The sequence below is a fragment of the Poeciliopsis prolifica genome, unplaced genomic scaffold (assembly GCF_027474105.1).
Source record: "Poeciliopsis prolifica strain line A6 unplaced genomic scaffold, Auburn_PproV2 SCAFFOLD007, whole genome shotgun sequence".
NCBI lineage: Eukaryota > Metazoa > Chordata > Actinopteri > Cyprinodontiformes > Poeciliidae > Poeciliopsis > Poeciliopsis prolifica.
The window spans coordinates 4,510,463-4,526,687 of NW_026562382.1; the positions used below are offsets into that span (position 1 = coordinate 4,510,463).

A 16,225-nucleotide genomic window follows, 5' to 3' on the forward strand; every position below is an offset into this window, starting at 1 on the left:
GATGTGGGGGTCCATAGCTACGGTTCTCGCAGCCTGGGAGACCTGCAGTGGGAAGTAAACTTAGCCCACTCTCCAAAAGCAGGGCACTGCACACCCATCAACACCTCCTTCACAGGTTTGCAGCAGAAAAACAGGAGACAGGAGGAACTGTCAGTCTGCATCGCCGTGTTGGAAAAAAAAAAGCTGCGTGACGATTATTTTTATTTTTTATTTTTTTGGAGTCATGTTTATATTCATGACTCGCATGACAAATGCGGATCTTCTGGCAACATATGCAGAAATGTGTCACAAAGATGAATGAAAGCACAATGACAAACAAGCGGTACCTTGACACTTTTTGTCACTTAAGCACTGGCATGTAGATACCATGCACTCCATCTGTCACCAAAACGCCTCTAGTTACTGGATGTTTGTAGAAATAAATGATTATTGAGCTCTTGCAACCTTCAAAAAACTAATTCAAATCGGAAATAAAAAATGTGAGATTGATTTCAAAAAGCATTGTAACAAAGCGAATGTTCTGCGAACCTTTAATCTGATAAAAAAACATGTATACAATTAATATTAAAGTTCTTTTCACATTAAATGTTTTTATCCATCTCTTATAAGATATAATGTGTCTTTTTTAAACAGTTCTAGGTTAACATTAAACTACAGCTGAAACTTGAAAGCATCCATGAATTGTTTAGTAAGATATTTGCTTGATGTCTGTCCTTTCAACCAACATTCTTTTTCTTAGACTGACATCCTACATAAAATTGTGTTCAAAAGAATATTTTTGCCCTCACAAAATCTACACAGTCATTGAATAATAGTTTTAGCTTATGAAATTATTAAGATGAAATATGTTTTTCTCAAATCTTCATTTTAGCTCTAGAGTGTGTAAATGAAGATTGGGTGTGTGTGGGTGTGTGTGTGTGTGGGTGAAATGTTTGTTACCTCGTGGGTGTGTCGTTTGTGGCAGCCATCTTGTGTCCCTGCTAAAGAGGAGGGCCCCCTCAAACCCAGTTCTGTTATAGGAAGTGCAGTGGTAAGCGGTGGAGTTTGTAAATTGTGTATTTTCTTACGTAAAATGTTTCCCTGATATTGTGTTATTGATAAATAATCATTGGTGTTTATTTTGTGTGAAAGTTAACTTTGTTTCCTTTCCTCCCCACCTCAACACAACCTCACACTCTGGACGGCTGAGGCGATTGGTCTATTTAAAATGGGAAGGCGGGACTTAACCAATACAGAGATGGACTGCTTTATGTGGCAGAGAGATTGGTGGGAGGGCTGCCATTTTGAAATCTTCTATGGTCCCTAATAATTAATAAACCAGCTTTGTTTGCTGTAGAGTCAAGATTGACCGACTTCTCTTTCCACACCTCTCAGTGTAACAAAAGTTTTTTTTTTTTTTTTTTTTCTCATTTTCTACTGTACAACATGTGTTTATAGTTATATATATAAACACATAATTAGTTTGTTGTTGTCAAATAATGAATGCACTTTTATAAATACTAAAAGGAAACTGATTTAAAGAATTAAATAAAATGAATGAACCAAAGAAGGACATATTCCTCGCATGCACATGTTGCATGAAAACATCTTTTTTTAATCATCCTTATTTTCAAAAATGCTGCTCAGCTTTATGTCATTTCCAGCCACTGGGGAAGAGCTAAAGAGCCACATGCAGCTCTGGCACAGCAGGTTGTGGAACCCTGGCCTAAACTATGCAAAAAAAATGAATAAAAATGGGGCTGCAAAGTTGTTTGGGCTGATTAAATTGGCCAAACCAGTCTGCTTATGGGCAAGTTGAACAGGATGTTTACGCTGAAAAAGTCATTTCTTATATATTTTTCTGGGCTAAATAAAAATAAGGTCCGATCGAAATGCACATGAAAATGGGTGACTATGGACATCCGTTGTTTGGAGCAGGTTTTGACCAAGGACTAGGTTTCGGAGCTCTCATTACTGTAGAGTTTTGCTGCTGTAGTGTGGCTTGGATCTTATTGGTGCTGTCTTTTTGAAATAAACTGCGTTTCCACTGATAGTTTCTGTGACACATGAACCTTCACAGTGCTACTGGAGAAAGATTTCCCTCTCCTCATTTACTCTAACTGAGATACTGTCCATACATACAGAGACGTAACTTCATGTTTTGATTTGAACAACACAATCTATTGAAGTAGCTTTGGTCTAAAGGAGTTGTTGGGATTCCTGAATGCTGTTCAAATGCCTTTGATTCTTTCTAGCAGAGGCGTTGATGAACGGTGGTGCTGGAAGTTGATGGAAATGTCCAAACTGAATGTAGTCCGACGCTCTCACATATCCCAACTCTTTGACTCTTGTTCTTGACTTAACTCATGAAACTGGATGACGTAATGGACGTTATGAAAATCTAAAGCTCACTCACTAAAGTTGAGAAGAGACACTCTGTGAATGTTTAACATTTGGGCCGAACGAGTGCGCCGCTTTGCCATTTTTGTGGCCTGATGCTTAACTTGGAAAAAAAAAGAAGCTAGCTGGCATTAAATTCAAAGTGAGTAAAATTCTGCAATAAATAAGTATAATGTGTTACTGTTGTTTGTTTTTTTGCTCAGTGAAGCACGCTGCTTTCCTTTGAATCTGAAGGTGGACAGATTCTCATTCTGTTGGCAGCTTCACATGGAGGAGGAACAACAACTCAACTCATGCAGCTGAAGAAAGAATAAATGCAAATAAATATATGTTTAACTGCATTTCTTGAGTCTTTTTCAAAATAAAACTTTGTAAAGTGTATTAATTAATTTCACTCAGCCACTTGTACTCCACAACAAAATCCTAAACAAAACCAATAGCCTTCGGACGTAAATAAGACTCCTAGAATGTGAATGTTAGCAAAGTATGAAGGTTACTTTAATTATTATTACTATTATTATTATTGTTGTTGTTGTTGTTATATGAGAATGAATTACTCCCAAGTGGGGTTTTCTTACACATTAAATGTCTTCTGGAAGAAAGTGTTTATGCTGTATTTTATTTTGGGTCATCAGCTCTGCAGTTTGTTTGTTTTGTTTTTTCTTCTTTTTGGCCTTTAACATAACAATACAAAAAGAAAAAAAAAACATTGAGCTTTTAATGTGGTAAAATATTTTAAAAAGTTTAAGGAGTCTGGATATTTTTCTTTTAGCTTCACAGGCACCATGTGATCTAAGCTTAAATAAATGAAGGCAAATCAGCTCCAAACTTCCAAGCAACACCGGCATCCTTGTGAAACATGGAGAATAAGCCCAGAATAATCAGTTTCACGGCCAAGCGTATCGCCTCCATCAATGAAAAATACACAGAAACACCCAGAATCCAACAAGACTCGAGCAGACTGGACATTGACATGTCAAGTGCTAACTGACTGCCTGTCAATACACTCAGTGAGCAGAAAAGCCTCGCACCGTCAGGGGACTGTGAGATACAGGCGAGAGGGGGGGGGAAAAAAAGAAGGAGGTGAAAGTCAATCAAATTAGCTCCATCCAGCTCACTAAACTCAGGAACTGGAGGTAAGCAAGTCTGGCCTCTTTTGAGAGATCTAACAGTGTCTATGGGGTGCAATCTGAGTGGCGCCCTGTTGAGAAAGGCCAACACTGATAAACCTGCAAGAAACCGCAGCAGAGCTCTTCAAATATAATACAGGAGGGCCTTCCAGGATAAGTCAGCATACACAATAAATCACCTAAAATTGCCGTTGCAACCAAATGGACTTTTTTTTCTCCCCCAACGGGAACATTCTAACAAAGTGTGCTGATTAACATGTGACAAAGCCTTCACCAACCTGTTATTTGGTTCTTGTTTTGTTTTTTTTCCCTCTCGTCTGGTGACCAGAACCCTCAGGAGAAAAACAGTCTAGTGAAAAAAATGCGGTCAAGATCAGAGCGATAATGACTTACTGAATATTGTCTGCATCATGGGGCCTGCAGCCGCTTTGATCCCTGTCCCGTTTCATTTCTGTCTCATTAGGCAAAGACCTGCGGAAGTCAGACAGCCTTTTACCACTGATGTGCTTTACGACGTCAAACGTTCAACACAGTAACGTCGCAGCACATGAGAAATTAAATCATCTCCAAGTGAAACTGGAAGCTGCGTCTTCATTTGGATTAATCTCGTGTCAGGAGTCGTTTGGTGTGATTTGAGGAGGGGGTGGGGTGAGTGAAATCAATAAACGAAATCAGAAAATGAGAAAACACATGCGAGGGGATAGGAGGTTTGGAGGCCAGTGTGCGTCTGTTTGTGTGAGAGCACAGTAGAACTAGTAGGGGGGCATATTCAACTCATTCCTGTGTCATGTCATATAAATCTATTTAAATATCAGCAGGGACTTTTGTTGTCTTACCGCTCCAGAGTTGAATGCGAGTGACAGCGGAGGGGCACAGGAACACCTTGGCTCTCAAATACGAATTGCTTTGTCGTACAAACAGCAGTCCCTCTGAAACTTTTCCTTTTTTTTTTTGAATCTGTCACAATAGATGTTCAAATAGAGAGATCAACTAGACGAGTTGATCTGCTGTGACTTAAAGATTAGATTTTTATGTCGGGATAACATGTTTTAACCAGCGCCCTTTGAGTTTGCTGTCACAGCGAGAGAAAACAAATCAAGTGCCGCGTGTGTAATTTGGGGAATTTATGGGCTATCAGTGCTGTCTTTACTAATAAAAACACAAAGCATTGAATCTCATCTGATCAGACTTTTACATGAGACAAGATGAGCCCATTTGGAGTCACATCAGGCTCTTTTTCCTCACACGGTCTACATCTGCCTTCTCTGTTCTTAGTGCGTCGTTTCAAAAACAAACATGGTGTTCTTGTCTCACAAAGTTGAACATGTAATTCGTTGTTTAGCATTCGGGGATTGTTCAGTCCATTTTGGAAACTTGACACTCGAGTAAGACTCAAAACATCAACACAGCAAGTAGCACAATGAAATTCAAAGTTTCAGCTGACGAGAAACTATTGAATATCATATTTTGCATTGGCATCTGAAAGAACACAATGATCCCTCTATCAAATTGAAAGCATTTTTTTCAATCCATCATGCTGAAACAACTATGATGTATTTTGGTGCAAAGTCAAGTATTAGTGAGTCGCTCTGCCAACAGGGTTGCAGTATCCTGCATCCTGGGATGCTAACAGGTAAGAGGTCAAGCATGTAAGCTAACCACAGTGTATTTTGTTGAACTTTTTTCCTTTCAGTCCAGCACTAAATGTAAATGTCCTGTGAGAACATGCAAGATGCAAGCTTGTGAACATCGGTTAGTGGAACTGAAAAACTATATTGCCTGGTAAGTGCCATCACCAGCAGTGCTCTAGAATAAAACAACCTCCTATTTGAGACAAGGGAATTGACTTTACTCCAGCAAATTAGTGGAAGGGATGTAAAAACATCATTTCGCTTGCAGAACTATAGGAAATGGACAAGCAAAAAGTTTGGTGGGGTATTCGACACAGTATTTGTTTGAAGATGGTAAAAGTCCTCTTTGGCCTTGATTCCCGACATACCAGGTGTTAGCTTCAGCCTCTGAGACAATTTAATCAGGATATAAACTCATGGAAAACATGCAATGATCAACATCAAGTAAGTTATTAGCTTCGCCTACCCTTTTTAACAGAACCTCTCATGCAGTTTTGTTGAACTATCCCTTTAATCAAAAGCTTCCTGTGAACTTTCCTTGGATTTTCCAAGGAAAGAAAACAACAAGACCCGTAAAGTGCCACGAGTTTTTGTTCCGTTACACAGCATTCTCATTAAATAAAAAAAAAAAAAAAAAAAAGAAAACACAGCAAACACACACCACCCAGTCACCTCTTTGCAGAGTTGCCCCCAGGGGGGCACAGGCCTGGCCTGTGTGAACATCAAAGGAGTCAAGGTAAAACGGCATGTTTACAGGTGGGAGGAAATTGGAAGTTTCCTTACCCCTGCTTGCTTTGAATAGAAGAGGAAGCCTTTAATATGTCTGTGGAGATCAAGCTGCTATACTTTTGAAAAGTGTCATCTTGTCACATGTTCCTCTCTTTTTCACGTGAGCAAAGAAGCACATGAGCTGTGGGCGCATGGGCAGAAAAATCAGCAACATTATCCGATGTGTGTCTCCTGGTTTCTTTGTGTTCTGCGTGCGGATAATTGCACTTTGATGGTACACCTGCTCCTATTTTGAAGCGGCTTGGCTAAAAAGAAAAAAAAAAAAAAAAAAGGAGGTACCTGGAAATGTCTCCTCCTAGCAGCACATTACCTACTGAGGTGAATAAACAGAACTGGCAAGTTGCTGTATGGGAGCCATATTGAGAACCTCGCTGCAAAATCACCAGCAGGGAAGGATGCTGAGTTTTTGAGGGATTAGTGAAATTCTAACACTTTTTTTCCACGCTCTCTCTCTCTCTCTGTCGTCTTTTTGGTGGGGGGAATCCACAACAATGAGCGCACCTCGGTCGAGCTTGAGTATGTCATTTACTCTGCACCTCTCCACTTTGTGTTTCTCTGTGTGCTTGAGAGGACCAGTCGAGCCGAGCGTCCTGCATGAAAGGGAGAGCGTTTAGCTTTTGAGGCTATTTGTGCTTCTGACTCTGTGGTGTTTGTGTCCGATGGGAGGCGCCTGCGCCGGCCTCCTTAAAGGAGCGAGGAGGGAAGGTGGAGGTGGTGGTGGTGTGTGTGGGGGGGTTTGTTTGTTTCTCCGCCGTGCCAGGAGAAGTGACAGCCATTCCGGCTCTTTCACTCAAACACATTCATCTGTGTGAGAAAGAAAAAGGCGGCCGATGAACCTCAGATGAAAGGCCATGGGAGCTGCGCTGCACAGGAAGGCAGACTGTACACGGACTTCAGTGCAAGCACAACACGAGCAGCAGCGTCACAGAGACAGACAGACAGACAGATGGAAGCAGAAAAAAAGGGAAAAAAGAGGACAGTAATTTCAGAAAAAAAAATTGTCCTCAGAATTTTCTCGAATCACAATAAAATTGTATTTAAAAAAAGATACTTTAATTTACTTTTAAGATAAAGGCAATGGGAAGAAAAAAAAGAAACGAAGACAGGAAACATGCGACAGTGGCGCAATTTGCACTACTTTGCACAGTTTCAAGAAACTGAGCGTTTCCACCTCATGCAATGTTTGCATGTTGTTGTGCGGAGCAGTTCCACTGCACTCTGTACTCCTCCTGCCATGACTCATCCAGAATGAGAGGGCGCTGATTTACATGCGTGCACGCAAACTTGTTACTTTTCATTGCATTTTCCTCATTTCTCTATGATAATTTTTGTTAGATTTTTTTGTATATATGTATATATTTTTATTGTTTTCTTTGTAAATTACAAGTGGGGGGTTGGTCTAGTTTCTGTATTTATGCGCCTGATTGTCCTAATAAAGCTGTTCTGAATGAGGACAAACAAGCTCTGAGCTTCAATTGTAAAATAAAAACAGGAATTGAAATAAAAGCGATGTACATCATATTATACTATGACAGGATGAAAAAAATAACATCTGAATGAGTGAATAACTCACCAAGATTTTTGCCTATGGAATGTATCTTATGTCATTTGGCTTTTGGCGGGTTATTTAGGGGAAAATCAGGTGACGACGGCTCTGTGTAAATATTCCCCTCCACTCATTCGGGCACACTCGAATTCAATTAAAGGATGTGGCGTTTGTTTTAAAAGTTTTCCTTAAAAACATGCACACCTACGACTTTTTTCCCCCCCCCTGCAATGCCTCTGTTGTTCCTTGCTGGAAGAGACGAGGGAGGGATTTGGGAAGTCTAGCATTGTGGAAATTAATTTGGTTGAGGAGACAAGAATTTTTAAGGGCCGCCCACAGGTAAGCAAATGTATCTGTGTGTGTGTGTGTATTAAAAAGAAAAAAAAAGACATTTATATAGAGATGGTTTGAGCGTGGATACATTTTATTTTATTTATTTTTTTGGGGGGGGGGAAACAAAGCAACATCACAGAAATTTTGTCGCTTGGGATTTGAGCAAGAATGCGTTTTTTACAAATGGCTAAATCTCAAAATTTCGTTCAAATTTCGTTCAGGTACTTTTGCAAGTACCTGTTTTTGATTGCAAATACCCAGCGCAGTCCGTGCTTCGTTCTGAAGGTTTATTTCAACAACCTCAACATCCTGTAGTCCCGCAGTTGAACTTTTATTTGGTTTTCACAAGACAAAAAGTCAATTTGAGACTTCCACGCCTCAAACTGTCACCCTGTCCCTTACTGTGAACCTTTTGAGTCAACGCATGGACGTGTCGCATGCTTAAAAAGGCAAAAGGTTCATTTCTAATGAACGAGTGCAATAATGGGGGGAAAGGGGAGGGGGGGGGCGACCTCGATAAACCCATAAAATCACCTGATTGACCTGGGTGCATAAAAACGAACGAATTCATGCTGCTTTATTTATATTATGTTTGGTCTTTTGCCTCTTCCTGCTGCTTAACTTGTATCGTATTTCATTGCTTTACAGCCATTCATAATTAATACAAGGGGGGGAAAAAAGTCAAAGAAATCAATCACAACAACTCCATTATCCTATTAAACACACGCATAAAAGTTGATAAAAGCGCCACATCACGCAGTAGTTGAAGAGCAAAGGCAAACGTTTTATATATATATATCTATATATATATAAATATATATATATATATATATATATATATATATATATAAAAATATAATATATATATATATATATATATATATATATATATATATATATATATATATATATATATATATATATATATATATATATATATATATATATATATATATATATATATATAATATATATATATATATATATATATATATATATATATATAAAGTACCACATTCAAGAAATTGGTATGTGTACCGACCCTGCCCCTGTCAAGATGATCATCAATGTGTTCCTGTGATACTCGGGCCTGACAGCCCAGCGTCTCCTGCTTCCCCTCCGTCACCCACATTAGGCAGGCCCAACACTCATCGCCTCTGACGTATGATAGGTGCGCACGCAGTGGCATATGTGGCAGTGATTAAATTGCGTTTCATCGTTCTTCCCCGCTGGTCTCGCTGAACGCATCTGTCATGTTTTGACATGAATCATAAAAATTGCAAACCATCAGCGTGATCCTTTTTTTGTTTGTTTGTATACAATTGCACGTAGTTTCAAACCGTTTAAGCCTCTGAGTTTAATTAAATGAATATTTCGCTCAAATAACGAGAAGAAAAATGTTAAGAAACTTTACAAACTTTTTTTATTTATTTCTATTTTTGTTTCATTGTATTTATTTAGTTGTACAATCTGAAACTAAACACAAAAAAAAACTAAACTTTTGATGTATCAATTTATTAATTTGTGTTCACTAATTAAGCCTGACCGGAAGTCTCAAAATGACCTTACATGATCTCTGGAATCTTAACTTTGAACTGAGGCTGGAGTATCGGAGCTGGCCCAGTGAGGCGGTGGCTGCTTCCGTATTTACAGTATGGCATCCTTACAGTACAAACAACCGCGTACAAAGAGCAGTGAGAAGTATAAGGAAACAGAAAAAAAAAAAAAAAAAGCGCTTCCTTTCTCTGCGGATCAATATCAGCGCAGCAGGAGCCGAACAGGAACCGACATCGACGCACTGTTGTGGAGCTGACCTTTCCCACTCTCCACGGGTCATACTTTCGCTCGGCCGAGGAGGTCAGCGGGCCCGCAACTAAAGGAGGCGAATTCAAGCTCCAATATTTCATAGAGGCGAAATATTGGTTTGTGCAAAAACATTTCATATATATATATATATATATATATATATATATATATATATATATATATATATATATATATATATATATATATATATATATATATATATATATATATATATGAAATACAAACCAATATATGAAATGTTTTGACATTATATATATATATATATATATATGAAATGTATATGAAATGCTTTTCCACATGTTTTTCCACAAACCAATATTTCATACGTGTGCCTCTTGCGAAAAATGGTTTCACAAAACCATTTTTAAGTTACACGTTTTCTACTATTTTAAAAAGTCAAAGCAGAAACTTTGGAGAAAAACAAGAAAACAGAAGGAAAATAGAGGGGGGGAGGGAGGGGGGCTCTCTTCCCAATTTAGACTGGAAAATAAATGTATATTTAAAAAAACAAACAAACAAAAAGAATGCACGTGATACGGCATTTTTAGTGACTTCTGACATATTTTCGTTGAGATCAGAGCATCGTCCCTGGAGATACCACCAACCCGTTTTTATTTACTATACATGCGCTCCGTGAGCCAAGTAATGTGAGCAGCTTGTACAACAAGAGACAGCGTCGCCTGCAGTCAAGCATCTCCGCGAGGCAGAGTGCCACTTGCTGCTGCTGCTGCTGCTGCCTGTGCTGCAGAGAACCGGCCCGCAACGGATAACAAGTCCCCCAAATCTGCGTGCTCAACAACAATGCAAACCACTTATTCCGACAGAAGCGTGCGAAAAACACCAAACAAAGCGGCGTTAAACGCGACAAAAGGTTATTTCCATCCTCCTCCTATTTATAGTCTTAATTTCGGCCTACTTGGAGCACTTTGTAAAGGGTAATCTCTTCGAATAATAAAAAAAAGAACGTGTTGCTTTGCAATTATGCTGAATCACAGCAACTAAAACACACACACACAAACACACACAAACACAGACACGCACACACACACACGTCAGAGGAAAATATTTAAAAAAAAAAAAAAAAAAGCCCCGAAGCAGAATTAACAACACGAAGTTTGGAAATAAAAATTTAAAAAAATGTTAAACCAACAGGTTTGATTCACTTCGAGGACTTAAATCGCGACCACAGCAGATGCAGTTCCACGAGAACCCTGCAAACATGCAATCCATAAGCAGCAATAGAGAATCTGATTCAGCCAAACGCAGTTCAGGTTCATTTAACTCCAGTCCAACCATCCAGCCTCCATTCAGATGCAACTATGCACAGTACATTTTGATCCTACTTATTAGCGCAGCACAATCAAAGTCAGCTGGTTCGAGGACAATCTGCTACACAGCCCCCCCCACCCCCCCCCCCCCAAAAAAAAAAAAAAAAACACACACACACACACACACACAAACGACTGAGCTCAGTCAAGTTCAAGTTCAAGTCCATGACTGGTTCCCATCAAAAATCCCCAGGCACTCCGATGTGGAGATTTTATTTATAAGAAGCTGAGAGTTTAAATCAAGCCACCAGCTGAAACTTTACAGACTTGGTCTCACATGCAAACTAACCAGCATCCACAAGTGTCTACTGACTGCTCCCAGGTTGGTTTCATTTAAAATGATTGAAAATGATTCGTTTTCTCTCGCTCTCTCTCTCTAAGTGGCATTTGAAAGAGCATGCACCGCAGGAAGCATGCACGTTGCTTATGGATCCTGTCAGCATCCATCATGATGCAAACCTGAATATTATCATTGAAACCTCAGGCATTTCTGGAAGGCCCTGATCCATTCTAAAGGTAAGATGCCAAACAGCGTGCAGCTCAAGCACCAAAAACCAGCAGCTGAAAAAGCAAACAAAACAAACAAAGATGACAGAAGGATTATTAAGCACTTGCAACACCTTTTTATTATATTTGTAAGCAGTAAAATTCTTATCACAATTAAAGGAAGGAAACACCTCTTAAAACTTTGAACAAAAAAATTAGCACAGAACGAAACAACTGCCCGTGTTTGTAGCTCGTCATTGTACATATTTATAGGTAAAGAAACATTCTTTTTATAAATACTGTTTCATCTGTAGCAAGTAAATACCATAATTTAATTACAAATGGATAAATATGGCAGCTGATATTTACAACAAAAGAAAGGAAAGGGTGTGTGGGTAGAGAACAACGAAAAAAAGAAACAAACAAAACAAACAAAAAAAATAATTGAAAAAAACGACACAACGTTTATTTGACCTCACAATCTTTCCAGATAGTGTTTTCTCTTTTTTTTCTTCATCTTCTTCTTCACAAATCGAACTTGCAAAGCACAAAACATCACAAGTTAAGCCCCAGCAAACTAAAATATACATTCACGATCATGATTATTGTGGTCTGTTGGAGTTAGACGGTTAACTTTGGCACTCTCTCCAGTTTATAGATGTTTTAGTATAGTACAATCAGTTTGCCTCAGGATCACAATATTCAACAGTATTGTACAGGTTTTAATGGTAATATGTGCACTAAGATTCCAGTTAGAGAAACAGCTACCTGAAGGAACATCTACACACCAAAAGACTTGACAAAACTACCACAACCGAATGGGAACGTGGATTTCTTTTTTTCCATTTTCTCCTTTTAAGTTCCTATTTACAGTATGAAACACACCCTCTCAGGTTTATTTATTATACACATTTTCCTCTGTTGGTCATCATCATCATCCTGCCTGGTGGACAATAACATACAAAATAAATGTTTGCTTTTGTGTGTGTGTGTGTCTCCAAATAAAAAGTATATCCTGCGGAATGCCCCAGTGCTGTGAAGTGTGTGTGGCTTTGTTTTTTGTTTTTTGTTTTTTTGTTTTTTTTCTCAAGCTCAGTCCTACACATACCATTCACTGAAATTGGAGGACAGGCCACTGTGGCTGGTGGTGTTGTGCACAGCTGAGGCTGGGGACAGGGTGGTGTTGCTTTGGGTCTCGGTGGTGGGGGACACCAGGCCCGGGGGTGTGGACGATTCGTAACCGGAGCTTGCGGCTGGCGATGAATCTGACGCAGATGGAGTGGACTCGTGGACCTGGACAGTGAGAGAATAAGAAGAATCAAGCATTTGAAGACAAAACAAGAAGAGGGACAAAAAAAAAGAACAAAAAAAAAGAGGCAGATGTTGGCATTTGCAAACAGCTGACAAAAGTCTCAGTTATTACGATGCAAAATCTGAGACACAATCAGAGATTTGGCATCATAGTACGCACACACACACACACACACTGTTCCACAAGCCAGATATATTTACCTTCATGTGTTTTCGCAGTGAGCTGGGGTGTGTGTAGGACTTGTCGCACATTTTGCACAGATATGGCTTGTCCGACGTGTGGACGTGCATGTGTTTCTTTCGGTCACTGCTGTTCGCGAATCTTCTGTCACATCCCTCAAACTCGCACTGGAAAGGTTTCTCTCCTGCAGAAGAAGAACAACAACAACAACCAGATACAGTCAGGTGTCTCTTTTTCTTTCTTTTTTTTTTCATGAAATCGCCTCAGGTGTTGCGCTGATGTAAGTAAAACAACAAGATTTGTGCGTAAAAATCCCCCCCCCCCCCCCTCTCTCTCTGTCTTCAGTGGTGTTTAAAGTTTAGGCAGCTGATTTTTTTAAAACGAGTGTGGATAAAGGAGGAGGACGAGGAGGAAGAGGAGGGGGGGGGGGTGAGTTGGAAGACTTATTTGGCCTAAATAATGTGCGTAGTGATTTAGGAAAGGGGGGAAGGGGGGGTGTTGGGGATGGGAAGGCCGTTCTCGATGGGGCCTTTACACTGGAGGCATACCATTTGGTGCGAAGACAATAAAAATCGTATTAGCACGTGATCAATTTCACGTATCTCCCCCTCCCCCCTCCAAGAAAATGCGTTCAAATGCGGTAAAAAAAAAAAGAAAAAGAAAAAAAAAAGTGGATGATAATGGCCCAGTCTGGCACTTCAGCTCATATCAGAAGGGGCGCAAACAAAAGGCTCTTTCCCCCTTGCTGCTGCTGCTGCTGCTGCCATCCGGCAGCAACGAGACGCACGAGTCGAGATCGAAATATTTAATTAATAAAGCCCAGATAAAACGCGACGGCGGGAGGAGCGCAGCGGAGGAGATAAGCGCTATTAAAGCGTGTTCGTCAACGAGCTGATGCGATTTGCTCCACCAGCCGGGGCTGCTCGGCCGCGCACGCAAAGCGCTCCCGCTGCTCTCACTGACCCATTTCTGCTTGACGTTAAATTAAAAAAAACAAAAGTAAACAACACCAGTTCGGAGGCACTCGGTGCGACTGCTCACAGGGAATAGTTATACAGGAGTCCAATGAGAGCACGTCCACAGGCTGAAAATGAATGATAGGCTCTTCGGTTCTAAATCGACTTTGTCATTGCGACTGCGATCCACGTTAGTAGCCTGAAATACTCGCTCTTAATCAGATTCTATCGTGAGTTTCTGAGGGCAACACGCGGCTAGATGGCCCCGAAAAATAACAGCACACGCAGGCCGGTAGCAATTACACAAATCCTAATTGTTTAAATCAATTTACAGGTAATTCCCGGAGGTACTATTTTTAAATCTAAGATTCCCCTCCCGCCCCCGCCCCACCCCCACGCCGTGGTTAAAATTAGGGGCCTACCTGTGTGCGTTCTCTTGTGGATCTTCAAGTTTTCCGAGCGGGCGAAGACCTTGCCGCAGCCGGGGAAGGGGCACGGGAAGGGCTTCTCCCCCGTGTGCACGCGAATGTGGTTCACCAGTTTGTATTTCGCCTTGAACGGCTTGCTCTCCCGGGAGCAGTCCTCCCAAAAGCAGATGTGGTTGGTCTGCTCCGGCCCGCCGACGTGCTCCACGGAGACGTGCGTGACCAGCTCGTGCATGGTGCTGAAAGTTTTGTTGCAGCACTTCTTGGGGTTGCTCAGCTGCTCCGGGTCGATCCACTTGCAGATGAGCTCCTGCTTGATGCACTGCTGCCGCATGTAGCGGAAAAAGGCACCCGGGTGATGGTGGTGGTGGGCTGCCATGTTCATGCCCATGTTCATATTCATGGAGCCGTACTGGTTGTGGAGCTGCGCGGCCGAGTACGGGTCGGTCCTCGGGCTGGAGACCTGGTGGTACTGCTCGGAGCGCCCGAAAACTTCGCCCGGCAGTCCGAGCCTCATCTGGCCGTTCAGGACGTTGGGGGAGCCGTGGGAGCCGTGCTGGTCGTGGATCCCGGGGAAGAGGATGTGGCTCTGAGTGTCCGTGTGGGAGTGATGGAGGGACCCCGCCGTGGGGCCAAAAATAGCGTGCTGGCCGCTCGCCGGAGAGGATTCTCCGAAGCCGCGGCTGCGAAAGAGAAAGTCCCTGGTGGAGTTGAAAGGGGAGCTCGCGTACGACGTGACATGGGCGGCGTGGGCCCCCAGAGCCGCCGCGGGGTAGCCCGGCGCCTGGGTGGTGAAGGCAGAGCTCTGTCCCGGGGAGAGATCGTGGTTCAGCTTGAACGCACCCATGTGTGCGGAGTCTACGAAGCTGTTCTGCGCCAAACTCAAGTCTCTGTCCTGCATCTCGCTCGCAGAGTGATGCCTGGCGAACGTACCCACTCCCAGTCCGGGGAACTGGTGGCCAGCATCAAGTAACATGTTTTATTGTTATTACTATTTATTTTATTGTTGTTGTTTTTTTTACGAAACCAGCGTAGATGTCTTCTTATATATATATATATATATTTATTACAGTAAGAAGAAAGATGAAAAAAAAAAGAAAAAAGATCAAATGTTGACACGCAACGATGTAACTTCCAGCTTTGGAAACACCATATCAGGCGTGAGTCAAAAGCGCTTCTCCGCGCATAACTAAAAGATTTCAATTTAACTATCGAGGGGAGGGGGGAAAAAATCTAATTTACATGGGATCGAAAAATCCAAACGAAAGCGACTGATTCCCTTGTGTCCTCTCCTCCAGGCTGTGCTTTAGTGAAACTAAGAAGAAGAAGAAGAAGAAAACACTGTTCGATCGAAACAATTATCTTATTAGAGGTCTTCTGCGCACGCCGAGCGAGAGTGCTTGCAGCATCTCAAGAATTAAAAAAGAAAAGAACAGAAAAGAAGAAAAAAAAAACATTCACCGCGGTCCAGTTTGGGCTCGGATTTATGTCTCTGGCTCGGAATGAGCGCTTTATCGGCGGAGGGTCCCTGTTTCTCCGTGGACTGGCTCTACCTCCTCTTCCGCCCCCTTTAACTGGAGCCAGTGCTCTCCTTCCGCGCAGTCTCATTGGCCACCGCGCCTCATCAATCCCAGGTGCCCCTCCAATGGCAGGTAGAGCTCTGGCGACTTAATAGCGCAACGCCATTTTTCCAAGCAAACGATTACCGCCTACTTTTTAGGGTTGAAGATTTTCTCTCCCCCTCAAACCCATGTTTCTTTTGAGCAGACTTAGAGGATCACGACAAGGGAGAAGAGAGCGCGTTTTGTTGTTGTTGTTGTTGTTGTTGTTGTTTTTTTTGTCTTGTTATTGTTGATATTTTCAGGGTGTTACACTGGTCATGGCAGTGGAAGATAAACAATTT

General features: G+C 41.5%; 1 protein-coding gene across 1 annotated transcript; it reads right to left on the reverse strand.

The window, feature by feature from the left end:
- Positions 1-11,561: 11,561 nt before the first annotated feature.
- zic2a (zic family member 2 (odd-paired homolog, Drosophila), a) lies at positions 11,562-16,225 on the reverse strand. Its single transcript, XM_055031802.1, has 3 exons — positions 14,320-16,225; positions 12,962-13,125; positions 11,562-12,742 (listed from the first exon to the last, which is right to left on the reverse strand). The coding sequence occupies exons 1-3, from the start codon at positions 15,296-15,298 to the stop codon at positions 12,548-12,550; spliced, it is 1,338 nt and encodes a 445-aa protein (XP_054887777.1). The 5' UTR covers positions 15,299-16,225; the 3' UTR covers positions 11,562-12,547.